This window comes from Musca vetustissima, unplaced genomic scaffold, assembly GCF_032173495.1.
Source record: "Musca vetustissima isolate MV318-11 ecotype Yass unplaced genomic scaffold, APGP_CSIRO_Mvet_v1 utg7031, whole genome shotgun sequence".
NCBI classification, from domain to species: domain Eukaryota; kingdom Metazoa; phylum Arthropoda; class Insecta; order Diptera; family Muscidae; genus Musca; species Musca vetustissima.
Genome location: NW_026875351.1, coordinates 2448 through 21133, shown reverse-complemented (window position 1 = coordinate 21133; position 18686 = coordinate 2448). Strand labels below are relative to the sequence as shown.

Genomic DNA, 18686 nt, shown 5'->3' with positions numbered 1-18686 from the left:
AGGAAATGAAACTAATTTGAAGTTTCAGGCGGTAGCGGGTTCTCTCAGTAGGCCTTTAAGCCTCAACCACATCGCGATGACTCAGCTAATCAAAAGATGATATTGATGATCAACGCATCAGTTTAGGTTCTTTCTCCTCCATTGATAAAAACTTCGGGCTTAGTATTGGTGATTGACGATTGGTCCGGCAATAATTTGAGAAGATGCGAGTGAGAGCGCTGATTTTCGGCTTCCTTATATCCTCGGAAAAGCAAAAAAGCATGAGCAAAATAATCCTGAGATGTAGTAAGCTAGGGTAATTTTATTCCTGAAACGGTTCGAACCTACGCTAAAGGAACCAGGTTCCTGAATTCCATTGTAATTCAGTCAATGAAGGGAAATATGTAGATTGGAGCAAAAGGTACTAGGTGAACAAGAACAAAAAACGACTGTAGAAAAATGAGCTAGATAAACGAAAGACCCGAACTAGTTCCGATCGTTCCTTTTGCGGAATAGTTCTTTTGGACTAATTCATTTAGGAACGACCTAACTCTAGGTGTACTTTTAAGCAGAATATTGGTTTTCGAATTGATAATTAGGGAGTTATAAATAAAATATAGATATGCCAAAGCATGGAAATCATTCTTGAAAATCTGAGGTGTAGGGATGACTTTCTAATGAGACCAATGAACTTGCAGTTCTCCTCTTCACATCAATGAGGTACAAACTGCATTTTACAATACACAACAGGAATATCACCGAATTTTTTTAGAAAAGTGTTGTCCCCCTTTTTCTATTCTGAATTGTCATTACACTCAGAAAAAAGAGCGACTCCGAAATTAACAAAAAATGTTCCTTTCCGGATTCCAAAACTTCCAACGTCAGCGACAGAAGCAAAAGTCTTATAGAAATCCCAGGAGGTGAATCTAATCTGAGTTAAAATTGTTGTTCTCTGAGTAGAGGTAATTTTCCTCTAAAGAGGTGAATAGTTAGTTTCGTGGGGCGCCATTTGTAGTAAATAATTTACTTTAGATATATTTGAGTTTATAACCTCCTTCAAACACTGTGCAACTAATCATACCCGTCTTATACTGTCATAATCAGTTGCTGTCTTCATCATAGTTGCCGTCATCCTTTGTTTAACAAACAAAACCAAACTCGAGCTTATGTCCATCAATACGATGCGGAACACACACATAATATCCATGATTATGACTTTGGCACTGGAGATACGCTTAATATGCAAAAGAACACATATGTCAGAGACGCCCAAAAAGTAATTGACCGCCACAAATTTTATTTACTGTATGTCGTTTTATTTTTTCGGTTAAATAGTTCCATCGCGAAAAGCAAGGAAGAACTGTAAATTTGCAAAAATTGTCACTGAAGAAGAGGATGAAAACAAAATCCATTGACATGTCTGTAGAGGAAGAATATGTTCTTTGGCAAATGCATTGAAATTTATTGACATACAATAAAACTAAATTTTTGAATACGCAATAGGGAAGGACGATGGTTAACGACGGAATGATTCAAAAATCGTGAAGATCCGTTTCTTAGAGATGAGAAAAATCATGTGAAATAATCTTTTAAACAAAAATGAGTCCAAAGCTGACTCCTTCTCATAAGAAGTTGTAAATTTGCCAGAGAGAAATTTAGTGACGGTATATTCGGGATGAATATCTACATAGAAAATATGTCAAGTGGGATTATTTGAATCTGCTTCTCGGTCGTGGCAGTCTCATTTAACCTTGTTTTGGCTCAGTTTTCTCTTAAGCATTCGTCTGCTCATGGAAGGAAGGTCAGGATTATCATTATGGGGATCAGTTTGCTGTTCCCACTTATTTCTCGGGTCCATACTTTCCAATTTCCGCCTTTGTGCCTCAGATATCTACTGATTTCTTGTCGTGTGTTTAGCAAGGCCTTTGCTGGATCACCGAGGGTTATGGTTGTCTTACTCTCGAGTTCAGACTCGGAATATGAAGAGATTCTGACAGTCTGGCAACGCTGTGTCGATATCACTCTTCCCCGGTGGTTCTTAAACGCAGATTCATTTTTGCTGTTGATTGCATACCTGTAGCGATACCCTCGACTACAGGATTTGATGGAGATATTTGCTCACGATCGTAGAATGAAGACGGGGCATGTGGTTGTTCCCGGAATAAGGCAAACAACCTTCGCCAAGATTTATATTCCCTCCCAGCATTTTTGATGACTCCTCTTGACTTAGAGGAGTTACTTGAATTACCATTGTGTTGATCACATAGCATGGATAGGATTTGGCAATGCTGAATACCCAGTTGAGGGGCTCAGGTATCTACAAGGCTCCGTTCGTACTCTGTCATTTACTTCGAGGCTCTCTAGTAAAACCCGCTTCTTCGCTGATTCACAGCTACCCAATAAATGGTGATGGGCTTTCCACAATCCGCAGCCGGTAGACGCGGTAGACAATACGAGGTCGCCTAACACCCCAGCGTTAGGGAGATCACTTTACGAAGGAGGTGACCTTAGACATTAGGGATTTGTTATTCGGGGGCGCTCTTCTCCCCTCACCGATCTTGGCATCATATGTACTCGGTCATTTATTTTGAGGTTCTAGTAAAACCCGACTTCTTCTTCTCAGGTAGACCCTCTGCTCCGCCTAAAATTTAATTCGCCGATTTTCCCATGCCAAAAAAATCTACCACATTGTTAGTTCCTTAAAGAGGAATTCAACAGCCTCGTAGATCTATATATTTGTTCGGCAAGACCTTTAGAAGTTTCCTATACGAAAAGTCCTCTCTCTCTATCTCTCTCTAAGTGGGATTAAGACCCTACTAAGTTAAAATGTAATGTGAATTTCTTGGGGCCCAAACACACTTCCAACAGCCAGTCTAGCTAACTCAGCGAGGAATATTGACTGTGGGACTTAAAAATTGTAGATTTGGACTTTCGTGTACCAGGAGTGGCGCCAACGAAAACTAGTATTTTAACAAAAAATCTGCCACATTGTAATGTGAATTATGTGGCGCCCAACACTTTTGCACTGCTCTAACAGCCAGTCAATCAAACTCAGCCAGGATTATAGGCAGCGGGGGTTTAAACTTGTAGATTTTGATTTTCCTTTACCAAAAGTGGCAACATATTAGATCGGCCAGATTTTTAGAAGTCCTCAATTATCCCGTTTTCCCCTAAAGTCCTCTATAATAGCTTAGCATCGGCTAGGATAGGAAAGAAACACGTTACTGGTATTAATTGTGTTAACTTCACTCGGCGGGATAGAGACCCTACTCAAGCCTACATTTTAATTTTAATATTGTGGCGCCCAACAGTTGTAGAAAGGTTTAATAGTCAGCCTAGCTAATTCATCCAGAATTATATGGGCGGTAGTTCATATTTTAAGATTCGGTTTTAACAATTTTCCTATACCAGAAATGGCGCCCAATGATATACAACAAGCATTGAGTAGTAATAAAACCTGCACTTTCTGAAAGATAAATTCAAGAGCCTAATAAGGCTGTATATTTGTTCCACCAGACTTTTTTGTGTCTTCAATGGTTTGGCTATTATAACCTCAATCCTGACCTTTTCCCTCCATTGAAACCTAATTCATTCAACAGTTTTTCTTTGCTTTATCAGGCTGACTAGCCAGAATTATTTGGACGGGATTTTATATTTAAGGATTCGGATTTTAATAAATTTCCTTAAACCAGAAGTGGCGCTCAACGCAAATATGGTTTTACCCTCCACAAGTCTAAAAATGGCAAATCGGAACCACTTCGGTAGGTAAATGCGTCATAAAACTTCAAAATGCTGAAAATGGAGCTGAGCTGAGGAAATGCCAAATTACATCCGGTATGAGTCGGTGAGACGGTGGCAATTTTGGTTACTTTAACCCCGAAATATCCCGAAAAAGAAGAATAAGAAAATTTTCGGAGTCTGCTTAAAAGCTACTCAGCTATGCAGCAGTGAAACCGAACCGTCACGCAAAAGTTACAGGCGTGGATTTTTAAGAGAAGTTTCAAAAAAAGTTATTGAGCTGGATATTCTGACTCAATGGCATAAGGCCCGCTGAACATAAAGAACCTGGAACCCATTCAATAGTTAATTATACTAAGAAAATTGAAATAAATTGAACCATCGAGATTCAATGGCCAATCCAACGATTACGAAATGTATGTCGACCAAAAACACACGGACTTAGACAAAATTTGTAGTGAAGCTGGAGATTTGCTTGACCAGGCATTTACAAATTCACCCTGGGCAGTATATTTCATAATTTCTACCATCCCTAAAAATCCCTTAAAATGTTGATATGTGGCTTCAACTTTTGACTACTATAACCTCTGTCCGAACCCTTGAGAACTTTCATACTGAATTCAAAGTTGATTCAAAAATAAGTTTAAAACTTCGGTTCAACACAACAATAACTGAAAATAACACCCCTAAATTAAAAAGCTGAATCTGTATTAAAAAGTTTAAAAGTACACGTGCCTAATTAAATTCATCCGTGGCCACATAACGAGTACTCAAAGCATTTACAACACTACCACAATTGGCGGAATATAATGGCAGGCCTACCAACGCGATTTGTGCTTTATGTATTTACATTTATCCAGTCAACCAACCTTCCATCCCAACCCAGCTAGTCACACAAATGAGTGTGACTTATGCTTTGAAATTGCAATTTTTGCCGTTTTATGCCAAGCTTGCAGTTGAAGTGTTTTTATTAATATTCCAATTTTTTGCATCCTCCTCATCGTCATCATCATCCTTCTCATCGTTGCAAGCAAATACGACCTATAAAAACATATAATTTGTGCCGTTTTTCTGCTTTTTCAATTTTCATCATCGTCATCTTTTGTTTATTTATTTTTTTCATTTCATATTTTTTTCTCATATTTTTTATTCTCATTTTTTTTTGTTCGATTGTCGTAATGCATTGCGTCGCTGAAGTGCTCTTTAACAAACTTTTAGCAGAAGTGTTCCTGTTTTACGAATGTGCGTGTGACATCATTACGGCGATAGTGTGCAACAGCTTATGATACCCACAACCAAGTACCGCTTTAAGAAGGGGAGAATAAAACGAAGTCCAAAGGACAGTTTTGTATTTGTTCAATTTACATTTGTGTGTATACGTTTGCAAGAAGTAAACAAAGAAATGTAAATGTGCAGAGGTTCCCAACATGTTTTTTTCTATCTTCAGTAAAATTGAATACTACCATCCACTGGGATAAATCCATGCCAATGAAGCTTCGATTCTGAGCATAGCGGCTGCAGATGAAAGGAAGGAGGTTATGGAGTCCCTTCCTCTAGAAGATAAGCTAGGCAGAGCCTCGGCACCGACCGAACTTCAGTTGGAGATAAGCAATTTAATAACGAATATGGACGCAGAGGCTATCGATGAAATAGATACGACTGTGGTACAGTCCCTATATGACTTTATAGAAATGTTGGTTAAGGAAGAACCCTATGAAGTGAAAGACGATCCGGTGGTTCGGGATCGGTGACTGGAGATATTGGAGAATAAATCCAATATGGCAGGAGGTTTTAGGTCAGCCCAAGAACAAATGGGCATCCTTCAACGAGCATTGGAAAAGAAAATCCGTGACGTGGCGGAGTTACGGGCAAGGAATAAAAAGCTAGAAGTTGCTCTAAAAAATCGGAAGACGCCAATGGTTGCCTTTAAGAAAGGGTGCGGACAAGTTATAGAGAGGCTAGAGATACATACATCGAATTGTACTATCAAGTTAGCAAGCTTAAAGGTGAATTGGTGGCGGCTGCAGAGAAAGCCAAGGCAGCAGAAAAATCCTGGGAAGAAGAGGATAGGAATCTTTTGAAAGAACTGGATCTTTCGGAGAAGAACCATCGATCAACAGAGGCCGAACGAGATAATTTGGCCAAGCAAGTGGTCGCCAATGCCGCAGACATTATGGCACTTAACCACACCGCGAAATCCTGTGAAATGCTTATAAAGAAGCTGTCTGAAGAATTGGAACTTTCGAAGAAGGCACGAGACGCAGCAGAGGCAGAACGTGACCAGTTGGCCATACGAATGGTTGCCAAATGACAATAAGGAGCGGCAAGTAAGTAATATTCCATTTGTTCATAGTAATATTCCTTTTGCATAGGAAATAGCTCCAGTCGAGTTGGCCATGGAAAAGAAAGATGGAGTGGCTGATGCGGAGAAACCTGTTATGGAACAGGGTTCGGATGTGACGATGAATCCGATGAAAAAGCAAATCCATGGAAAAGAAGGATGGAGTTGCTGATGCGGAGAAACCTGTTATGGAACAGGGTTCGGATGTGACGATGAATCCGATGAAAAAGCAAATCCATAAAAGAATACGTGCTGGGAAGTGTGAACTGTCCGTGGGTAGTTTTGCCGGTAGGAAGATTAAGCCGGCGGACAATGGCGCTGAACCCACAACAAAATATAATAGTGGTGGTAAGCAGAAGCCGCTAGTTACGGATGTTCCGGCAGGAAGATTGTGGCTATAAATCCTGAAACTGCGGCCGAGAAGATGAAGTCCGTGGACAACGGCGAATTTCAGAATAAGAAGGAAATGGTGGCTATGACGAAGCTTACCGATGATACTGCCAATAAGACGAACAACGACTATACTGCTGCGATGAAGGGGTTTGTGGATGTGCCGCCTTGGAAGATGAAGAATACGGCCAAGCGTAGCGTGCGGTTAATGAAAGATGTGGCCGGTGTGAAACTGAAGAAGAGGATTGCCGATTGTCCAGCCTTAAAGATTGAGCGCCCAACAGAAAAATTAAAGGAACAACCTGAAGACCCAGACACCTTTAGTAAAAACACGAGTGGTAATATTTTCGGTCCTGATTATAATACTCTGATGTTTACAATAGATATGACTATGAACTGGTGCTGGCAAAAAAACGAGAGCTTGCTAAGAAGTACGAACTTCCAGTATTCACATAATAGTCCGAAATCAATGAAGCTAAGACTCTGCATACCAATAACAGTTGAACTTATTCATAGACATTTCAAAGTTCACGGAAATGGCGCCCAACACTTTCATTTATAACATAATATAAATTTATCCATCAATTATGAATCGTTTGCATCAACTTCAGAGACTCCAAATCCCATGCACAATACTCATCTTTAGCAAAAACACGAGGGGTAATATTTTCGATCCTCATTATAATACTATGATGTTTACAATATGGATATGATATGTCGGAAGGTAAAAACTGACTATGAACTGGTGCTGGCAAAAAACAAAAACAGAGAGCTTGTAAAGATGTACGAACTTCGAGTCTTCACATAAGTGTCCTCACATAATAATCTGGCAGTTACAATCTAAATAATATATTGAAAGGAAGGAACTGACTATGAACGGGGAGCTGGTCAAAAGCGAAGAGCTTGCCGGGACGTACGTGCTGGCTATTTAACACTCAATCTTCACTTAGAATCTGAATGTGGTGAATCTAAGGCTCGGTCCGACCAGGAAGTACGTGCAGACTATTTACCATCAATCTTCACTTAGAGTCCGAATGTGGTAGTTCTATGATTCTGTCCGACTCTGCAATTGAACTTTACCATAGCATTTTCAAAGTTTAGTAAAATGGCGCCCAACAGTTACACTTTAAAGTGATATTAAGTGATCCGTCAATGATTACCAATAATTTCAAAAAACTAAAATCTCATGTTCAATACTCAACCGCCTTGATATGAAAATGACCGCTCGCTGAGAGCGAAGAGCAGGTTATGAGATCGCTAAAAGCTGGTATCTTTTAAGAACTAAAGCTAACAATGAACTGGAAGCTCTATAAAATCTGGTGGTTGGATACACAGATAACAGTTTTTTTTTTTTTTTTGAAGTTGTTCCGAGTTTTTTAGAGAATCTCGGTGAAAACATCTGACATCAGAGTACTCGGCAAAAATTCTTAGCTGTGTTATAAACTTGGGGTCGGCCAAAAGCTTGAAGCTTGCCTAGATTTCATAATACCTTGGATCGTGCTAATTACAGGATTGAAACCTTACTAACTATTACCGAAACTGTGGGCGAGCCAGTCGCCGTAACGTCAATACTCGATTCCTTCGTCAAAAAATATAGAAAATATATATTCGTATAGAGGTTGGAGCTTGCTAAGAGCTGGTCCAGGCTACGAGCTTTGAGATTGCTATTGGCTATCCATTGCAATAATATTGGAGCTTAGAAATAGTTGAGAGCTGTAGTAACGGTGGTATGGTAGTCTAGACGGAGTCACACGTGTACGTCAATAGTATTACGTTTATCGTCACAGAATATCGCGGTTCCTTGCCTATTGTTGCTATCCTCATTTTTCGTAAAATCCTGTTAGTCCATTTGGAATCCCCTGTCTTCACGGAAGATTCCTATGCAGCGTTCGTCTTCCGGATATCAGAGCCAGCTTTGCTCCCCTCAATCGATGGATTCTCGTAGCAGTCTTCTTTTAATTTTATATTAGCCGACGGGAACCTCCTTTTCACTTACGAGGAAGTAGAAGAACGGTCAGGTTGATCCTTCTGATCATCAGTTTGCTATTCGCACTTGTTTCTCCGGTTCATTTCGGTCTGAAGAAGATAAAACTCCCAAACAATTAAACAGAGGCTGATTGAAAAGTGGCGCCCAACGTGTAAAAAACACGTCACAATCTTCTTACTTCAAAACACCCAAACAGGTAATAAAAAGCCATTGGATCCAAAAATTGTCGCACATGTAATGAAAATTGTGGCGCCCAAGGTGTAAATACGAGATCATCAAAATCTACGTAATTAAAAACTTCTAAAAAGGTAATCAGAAACTGCTGAAGTAAGTGGCATCCAACTGATATATATAAATCCGGTTCGTGGGCGTAGTTGTAGTACATCTATTCTAAATAGAATGAAAATAGTGTCGCCCAACTTGTAAAAAACTAGTCAACATATATGTCACTTCAAAACATCCGAACAGAGAATCAGAAGCTGACGAAGAAAGTGGCGCCCAACGGATAATATATTACGGATGCAAAAACTTTCGCACATATGATGAAAATATTGGCGTCCCACGTGTAAAAAAACTGGTAAAAATGTACTTAGTTCAAAACACCTGAACAGATATGTAAAAGCTGCTGAGAAAAGTGGCGCCCAACAGTTTCTAAACCAAAAATTGTCGTACAGACTAGCGAAAGATGGTGGAAATTGTGAAAGATGATGGAAACTTCCGAATAGGTAAGCAGAAACTGATGACCAAAGTGGCGCTCAACTGATTAAATTCCAGTTTCGGATGCAATCTTGTTTATTCGGAACTCTCAGAAAGGTAAGAAGAAGCCCATAGAAAAGTGGCGCCCAATGGACTAATATCCAGTTTCTAATTCAAAATTTGTCGCACATTTATCCGAAAGATGATGAAAATTGTGGCGCCCAATCCGAAAAGGTAAGCAGAAGGTCATAGAAGAGTGACGCCCAACTGATTAATACCCATTTCTAGACCCGAAAATTGTTGGTTCACCTTCGTTTTGGAACTCCAAATCGTTATATCCAATTTGACTAATTAGAAATTGTGTCAGAACTTCGAAGTAGCTGTTCACAAAACCTTACACCATATATTACCTTCGCTTGGGAACTCCAAATATTCGAACCTTGTAATTTCTAAACTCTCGAACATGTAAGCAGGTGCTGATAGAAAAAATGGCGCCCAACATATTAAGCTCCAAAAATTGTTGACATATTGTCAAATTTTGAGAAATTGTTTCAGACCTTCAACGAAGTTTTCTATTTCAGTTCAAAAATCCTGCATTTGCTGCACCATCGAATGCCTTGGTTTGAGAATTTCAAATCTACACGATGCCAGAAGGGGACACTTTAATAAGAGTACGATGAAAATAGTGGCGCCCAACGTGTGACAAATATGAAACAAATAATTTTACTTTAAAACACCCAAACAGATAAGCAGAAGCCAATGAAAAAGTGGCGCCCAACTGATTAATATCCAATTTCTGATCCTAAAATTTTAGTATTATATTCAAAGTTTGAGAATTTGCGGCAGACCAAGAAGTATCCTTTTGCAGTTCAAACAATCGTGTATATCCTGCATCCTCGAAGATCTTTGTTTGGGAACTCCAATCCTCCGCATCCAATGCCAGCATTGAACTCATAAATTACACGCAAGTGTTAAGTGATTTTTGCAAAAAAAAAATGAAAATATTAAACACAAAGTCACAAGAAAGGCCTACATAAGGGTAGGAGGGAGAGCGGAGGAAGGATCTCAAGTAAACAATAACATAAAGAACAAATCGAGAATAAAAAACTGAAACTAAGAGCAAGCATAAAAAACAATAACACATAAAAACGAACCGCAAATGCAAACATACGGCAATGCCCTGCGAACGAAACTTATTATTTTTGACATTTACAGTGGGCATACAAACATATATACACTACCGGCTATATACATACATATGTATGTATATATGTGAGTATGCACATGATGACAATGTCAGAGGCTTACAAGACGAAAAAAAAACTTAGTTACGAAGTTGAAAAAAAAAAATTACAGAAATCGAACAAAAGAAACGCATCTCCTCCATCGAATGAATGCTGTAATCGTTCGCAAGCAATCAACCCAAGTTATGTGTGTGTGTTGCAGCCTAACATTGCCTTAAGAGGATCCGTAATGGGACCAACCAGCAGCAGCAACAAGAACAACTGCAAAAAAAAATCCACAATTGGCAAACGCATGTCGAGCCAGCCAACCAGCCATGCAACAGAACAAATGAAACGTGCTTTTAAACTGCGTTCATGTACTTACAGCAAACATAAAAACAACAAAAAAAGTTGTACAAAAAAAAAATAAAATACAACAACAAAAAAATAGCAACCAGTAAATTCATGATTTTTTCTTTTGAACTTGAATCCCATGATGGCAAACAAAGAGAAAAAAACGAATTGAAATATTACCAAACATAAAAACTAAGACAACCTTTGGGTATGAGGACAAATAAACGAATATCCAACTAAGGAAGAATTGCAAACAACAACAACAACAAACGCTGTTGCACAAATCACTAAGGAGTGGCGTAGCTGGCAAAAGCCCTTCTTGTTGTAAACTGCCAAAAAACAAAGAGCCACCATGTGTTCGAAACACACACTCAGACTTTAAGGGGTTAGGTGGGACTAGAAATAATCAAATGAGGAAAAATGGCGCCCAACATGAAAAATTATTTTTATAAAAATCCTTAAAAAATATTTTTTATAAAAATCTAGGCATTGTAATTAAATATTCTTTAAAAATTAACCAAACGAAAAAATGGCGCCCAACGTAAAAATTTTAAAACATTTTATAAAAATATCTTCCACTTCTTAGCTGGCTTGTGACAGAACTTTCGTTCGATAAGCCGAGCTTAAAAAAAAAATTCAAGGCGCGTCGGTGAACCATCAGCTGGTTCGATTTTATATGCCTTCTGGGCTGGGGCATCTTCATCCATTCTCATAACATGACCTAGCCGATATCCGATGTCGATATCCGAGAATAGCTGGTACAACTCATGGTTCATTCGACGGCGATATTCACCATCAACGCAGATCGGCCCATTCTCACAACATGACCTAACCTACGTAGTGGCTGCAGCTCAATACGTCTAACAATGTCGATGTCCGAGAATAGCTCGTACAACTCATGGTTCATTCATAGATCTTTCGGAGAATTTTTCTTTTAAACACCCCAAGAGCTGCCTCATCTGCTTGTGCAAGTACTCATGCTTCAGATCCATATAACAGCAGGGGTAGTATAAGCGTCATGTAGAGTGTGACTTTGGTTTGGCAGGAGATGTTTGCTCAGACCATAGTAGCATCGGTTGGCCATCACTATACTCCTCCGAATTTCAAAACTGATGTCATTCGTTTTGTTTATGGCGGCACCAAGGTATATAAAATCTTTGACTACCTCGAAGCTGTAGTTCTCAAGTTCCACAGTTGGTCCGAGTCTACTGGACGTCTTGCGCGTTGATACCATCAGCTTGGTCTTCTCGCCGTTTACCGCCAGACCCACTTTGCCAGACTCCTTCTCAAATTGTTCAAATGTGGTTGTTACCGCTCTTAATGTTCGACCCATTATCTCGATGTCATCGGCGTAGGCAAGTAACATGTGTTGCTTGGTGCACAGAGTGCCACTTCTGTTCACTTTTGCCTCTCCTACGACCTTTTCCAGCAGGATGTTAAAAAGATCACACGACCAACTGTCACTTTGTCTGAATCCTCGTTCGGTATGAATCCTCGTTCGGCTCCGATAGGTCTTTTGCGACTTTAACTGCTGACCTTGTGCCAGTTAAAGTTATCCTGCATAGCCGCATTAATTTTGCAGGAATGCCGAACATATACATGGGTTTATACACCTCTGAACGGATAGGGCTGTCGAAAGCGGTCTTATAGTCGACGAATAGGTGATATGTGTCGATGTGTTTTTCGTGGGTCTTTTTCAGGATTTGGCGCAGAGTGAAAATCTGGTCAATGGTGGATTTTTCATAAAACACCAAACCAAAGGTTTTGGTGCAGGCACATCCTCCTGTAGAGATGAAGAAGGAAACCTGGTGACAGGTACAGACAGCGTGTTGAGGATCTGGAAGGAGCATTTTGAAAAACTTCTGGTATCAAATAGTAGCGGTGAAGAGGATACCTCAGAACCAATAATAGATGACGGTATAGAGTGTATACCACATAGCCAAGATGAAGTCAGAATAGCAATCAATCGGCTGAAGAATAATAAAGGAGCAGGCGCCGATGGGTTACAAGCGGAACTGTTCAAGACTGGTGGTCAGATGCGGGTAAGGATCATGCACCAGCTAATTAGTACAATTTGGTTAGAGGAATGCTTGCCCAATGATTGGAACCTCAGCATCCTGTGTCCCGTGTACAAAAAAGGAGACAAGACGATATGTGTCTACTTTAGAGGAATTAACCTTCTTCCCATCGCTTATAAAGTGTGTGTGTGAACGATTGATGCCAATGGTCAATGGCATCATTGGACCATGCGTCTTAAGACCTGGCAAATCCACCATTGACCAGATGTTCACATTGCGCCAAATCCTGGAAAAGACCCACGAAAAACACATCGACACATACCACCGATTCGTCGACTATAAAGCCGCATTCGACAGCCCTATCCGTTCAGAGGTGCCAGGTCTACGTTCGGCATTCCTGCAAAATTAATACGGCTATGCAGGATAATTTTAAGTGACAAAAGGTCAGCAGTTAGAGTCGGAAAGGACCTATCGGAGCTCTTCAATACCGAATGACGATTCAGACAAGGTGGCAGTTTGTCGTGTGATCTCTTTAACATCCTGTTGGAAAAGGTCATACGATAGGCAAGGGTGAAAAGAAATGACACTCTGTATACCAAACAACATATGTTACTCGCCTACGCCGATAACATCGATATAATCGGTCGAGTATTGCGAGCGGTAACAGCCACCTTTGAACAAATCGAAAAGAAGTCTGCCAAGATGGATCTGACAGTAAACGGCGAGAAGGCCAAGCTATGGTATCAGCACACAAGACTTCCAGTGGACTCGGACCAACTGTGGAACTTGAGAACTACAGCTTCGATGTAGTTAAAGATTTTATATACCTTGGTACCACCATAAATTAAACGAATGACATCAGTTTTGAAATTCGGAGAAGGATACTGATGGCCTGAGCAAACAACTCAAAAGCAAGGCCACCTCCCGCCAGACCAAACTCACACTTTACAAGAAGCTGATACTACCCGCCGTGCTGTTATATGGATCTGAAGCATGGGTACTTGCGCAAGCAGATGAGGCAGCTCTTGGGGGTGTTTGAAAGAAAAATGCTCCGAAAGATCTACGGGCCGATCGGCGTCGAATGAACCACGAGCTTTACAATTTATACTCGGACATCGGCATAGTCGGTCGTATTGAGCTGCAGCGCCTACGATGGCGAGGCAATGTTGTACGAATTAATGAGAATGCCCCAGCTCAAAAGGCATATAAAAGCGAGCCTATGGAAAGACCAAGTAGAAAACAACATCTTGGAACGTGGTATTTCATATTGGGGGAGATGCGCACAAGACCGACGCGCTTGGAAATCCTTTTTAAACACGGCTTATGGAACAACCGTTCTGTAACAAGCCAGCTAAGTAAGTAATTTTTTTTTTCTAAAAATGCAGGCATTGTAAAATATTTTTTTTATAAAAAAAGTATTTTTATAAAAATCCGGGCTTTGAAAAAATAGTTTTTTTGAAATCCACGCCTTGGGGTAGCCTTCGAAAAATATTCATTTAAAATTCCACGCCTTCTGGATTTTTTAAACCCATTCCCAACTGACCCCTGAATCAAATCGTATCCCATTCGACTTTCCTGCACACATATGTGTCAACTGCGTTGGAGTCTTTGTTCGGCCCATACGAACCCTGCACCAAAAAACCAAGTTCGCAAAAAAATCGAAGCGTAAACATAATTTCCAACATCTTCCATGCCATGGGTAATTGAAGACATTGAAGTTTGGTTTTTGTTGTTCTGTTTTTTTTCGAGATGTCAGTGCCAGAGTACCACCAGCATCATTAACACAAATGTATCACGACGTGATGTGAGGCGTCAGCCAAACGTCTGCTAGCTTTGTGTTTCGATACACGACATTAGGCAATGACACGAAATCGTCGTCGTCGTAATGAAGTGTCGAAGTTTTCGTAATGTAATGTTCAGGGTACTTAGCCTTAATGCCTTAATAGCTTGTTGTGCGGATTATGAACCACCAAAAGAAGTTCGGCCTCCATATGCCAATTAATAGTTTTTTATATTGATCGGAAAAATAATACACATAATGTTGCCTACAAAACTAAAACCTAAGTCTAACCTAAATACTAATAACATATGGCAGATAATATTGAAGAAGAAGAAAAAAATAGGTTCCAAGTTCCCCCGCCTCTTCTTTAGGGACAACAGCTTTCAGCCAATCTTTCAATTTCATCCAAAATCCAATCCAATTCGCTGTCCTGCAGCACTGGGAAACAGGTGAAGACCATGCGGAAGAAATTGCCAATGTTGCGGTACTGCAAGGGGGAATAGCCCAGCATGAGGGTACCCTGGCGTATCATCAGCTCCTTGACTTTGGGGGCCACCTAGAAAATCCAGAAACAAAATTTATAAATTTTAAAAATATACTATAATAGAAGACCCTACCTCATACAACTTCTGCCACCACTGCTCATCCTCCCTTTGGTTCCTCATCGCCTTCGGCACATACCAGAAACACACATTCGAATATTGATAGTCGTCGAGGACCAAACGATAACCCTGCCTTTGTTTCATTTTCTCCATAAATAGCTTTGAAATATCCAAAGCATGATCGACCAGACGTCCAAAGCTACCATAACCACGGGCCTTGAGCATAATCCAAAATTTAAAGGCATCAATTTTTCGGCCACATTGGATGCTCTTATTGCCCGTATCATAGGAGACGTCATAGAATTTATCCTGCTGGAATAGATAATGCACGGCGGTACTATTGGCCTGAGGCAGCAGCTCAGCGTGGCGGGTCAGAAATAGGGCACATTGCAAGGGAGCACCTAGAGATTTATGGGGATTCCAGGAAAATGAATCGGACAACTCCAGACCTTTTAACAAATGGCGATTTTTGTATGAGAGCAGGGCAGAGCCACCCAGGCAGGCCTGAAAATAAAACGAAAAACATTTTTTTATAAAAATCCACGCCTTCAGAAAAATATTTTTATAAAAATCCACACCTTGAAAAAAAATATTTTTATAAAAATCCATGCCTTGAAAAAAATATTTTTATAAAAATCCACGCCTTGAAAAAAATATTTTTATAAAAATCCACGCCTTGAAAAAATATTTTTATAAAAATCCACGCCTTGAAAAAATATTTTTATAAAAATCCACGCCTTGAAAAAATATTTTTTTATAAAAATTCACGCCTTGAAAAAATATTTTTATAAAAATTTACGCCTTGAAAAAATATTTTTATAAAAATCCGCGCCCTGAAAAAAATATTTTTATAAAAATCCACGCCTTGAAAAAATATTTTTTTTTAAAAAATCCACGCCTTGAAAAAAATATTTTTATAAAAATCCACGCCCTGAAAAAAATACTTTTATAAAAATCCACGCCTTGCAAAAATATTTTTATAAAAATCCTCGCTCTGAAAAAAAATTTTTATAAAAATTTAGGCATTGAGAAAATATTTTTTATAAAAATCCACGCCTTGAAAAAATATTTTTACAAAAAATCCACGCCTTGAAAAAATATTTTTATAAAAATCCACGCCTTGAAAAAAATATTTTTATAAAAATCCACGCCTTGAAAAAAATATTTTTATAAAAATCCACGCCTTGAAAAAATATTTTTATAAAAATCCACGCCTTGAAAAAAATAATTTTATAAAAATCCACGCCTTGAAAAAATATTTTTATAAAAATCCACGCCTTGAAAAAATATTTTGATAAAAATACGCGCCTTGAAAAAATATTTTTATAAAAATCCACGCCTTGAAAAAATATTTTGATAAAAATACGCGCCTTGAAAAAATATTTTTATAAAAATCCACGCCTTGAAAAAAAATATTTTTATAAAAATCCACTCCTTAGGAAAAAATATTATAAAAATCCACGCCTTGAAAAAAATATTCTTTAAAAATCCACGCCTTGAAAAAAAATATTTTTATAAAAATCCACGCCTTGAAAAAAATATTTTTATAAAAATCCACGCCTTTAAAAAAATATTTATATAAAAATCCACGCCTTTAAAAAAAATATTTTTATAAAAATCCACGCCTTGAAAAAAATATTTTTATAAAAATCCACGCCTTGAAAAAATATTTTTTATAAAAATCCACGCCTTGAAAAAATATTTTTTATAAAAATCCACGCCTTGAAAATATATTTTTATAAAAATCCACGCCTTGAAAAAATGTACTCACATCAACATGCATCCACAAATTATGCCTCTGGCAAACCTCAGCTATCCGGCTGAAATCATCAAAGGCTCCCAGCACCGTGGTTCCTGCTGTGGCATTGACAAACAACGGAACCTTGCCCTGGGACTTGGCTTCCAGAATTTTCCGCTCCAAATCTTCGGGTAACATTTGCCCCTTGTCATTGGTCTTGACCATGACACAATTATCCACACCAAAGCCCAACCAATGGGCGGCCTTCTTAAAACTATAGTGGGACTCTTCCGAAGTGAAGATGACCATGGGTGGAATGCCGAACATACCCTTCGATTTGATTTCTGGAAATTGTCTATAGCGGGCCAAAACAATGCCATACCTGAAAAACAAAATTAGGCAAATAAATATTTTTTTCAATTTTGTTTTTGTTGTTGTAGCAATAAAGGCCATGTATCCAAAAAAAGGCAACAACAATAACAACAGTTAATTAATTTTGACCATGGTCATTATTTTGACAATTTTTTTTGGTTTTTGCATTTCGGCTCAATCTCTCAAAATGTCAAGTGCCCCTTTATGTATGTATGGACATCAAGTGTGCCGCTCCAAGCTCGCCTCGTTATGATTTATGGCCTCAGGTCATAGCAACACTTCAATGGAATTCTCTCAGCCTCGCAAAATTTGTTTTTATTTTTATTTTTTTTTTCTGTTTCAAAACATCCGATACTCACATATTTGAAATTGATCCGCCAGGCGAAAAAATGCCATCACCTTGACCATAGCCGCACAGCTCACAAACTTTGCGCACAATTTCGGTTTCGATCAGGCTAAAGACTGGCGCCACTTCAAATGTGTATCTAAAAAAGGGTAGGAGGAGAGAGAGAGGAGAAAACATGTCATTGGTTGGGTGTGGTCGGCTCATCTCCCCAGGAGACTTTCCATCTTCGTCCTGTTCTTTTTTTGGCAAACTTACGCACTTGTGTTGAGGGCCTCCGTGATCCAACTGCCCGCCAAGCCATATGGATCCATTTGTCCAAATAACTGATTGTGGAAACGACCATGACTGGTCTTCACCGAATAGCGTATCACCTGCTGGCAGATTTTTTGTATTTCCTCAAGGGTGTGGTTTTGATTCTCCTCGATTTTTAAATCGATTAAATTCTAAAAGTGTGAAAAAAGTAAAAAAAAAATAAAAAAATTCAATTTACTTGAAAAAAAATATTCTTTTAAAAATCCACGCCTTAGGCTAGCCTTGGAAAACTATTCTTTTAAAAATCCACGCCTTAGGCTAGCCTTGAAAAACTATTCTTTTAAAAATCCACGCCTTAGGCTAGCCTTGAAAAACTATTCTTTTAAAAATCCACGCCTTAGGCTAGCCTTGAAAAACTATTCTTTTAAAAATCCACGCCTTAGGCTAGCCTTGAAAAAATCTTCTTTTAAAAATCCATGCCTTAGGTTAGCCTTGAAAAAATCTTCTTTTAAAAATCCACTCCTTAGGTTAGCCTTGAAAAAATCTTCTTTTAAAAATCCACGCCTTAGGTTAGCCTTGAAAAAAATCTTCTTTTAAAAATCCACGCCTTAGATAGCCCTTGAAAAAATCTTCTTTTAAAAATCCACGCCTTAGGCTAGCCTTGAAAAAATCTTCTTTTAAAAATCCACGCCTTAGGCTAGCCTTGAAAAAATCTTCTTTTAAAAATCCACGCCTTAGGCTAGCCTTGAAAAAATCTTCTTTTAAAAATCCACGCCTTAGGCTAGCCTTGAAAAAATCTTCTTTTAAAAATCCACGCCTTAGGCTAGCCTTGAAAAAATCTTCTTTTAAAAATCCACGCCTTAGGCTAGC

General features: G+C 38.9%; 1 protein-coding gene across 1 annotated transcript; it reads right to left on the bottom strand.

Annotated features, from left to right (window-relative positions):
• Positions 1-14873: 14873 nt before the first annotated feature.
• Positions 14874-18007, bottom strand: LOC133337808 (cysteine sulfinic acid decarboxylase-like; the record flags this gene model as incomplete). Its single annotated transcript, XM_061546011.1, has 5 exons — positions 14874-15062; positions 15124-15612; positions 16880-17228; positions 17578-17703; positions 17820-18007. Coding segments are annotated over 5 exons (1341 nt in total), but the record flags the coding sequence as incomplete, so codon positions are not given.
• Positions 18008-18686: the final 679 nt, after the last annotated feature.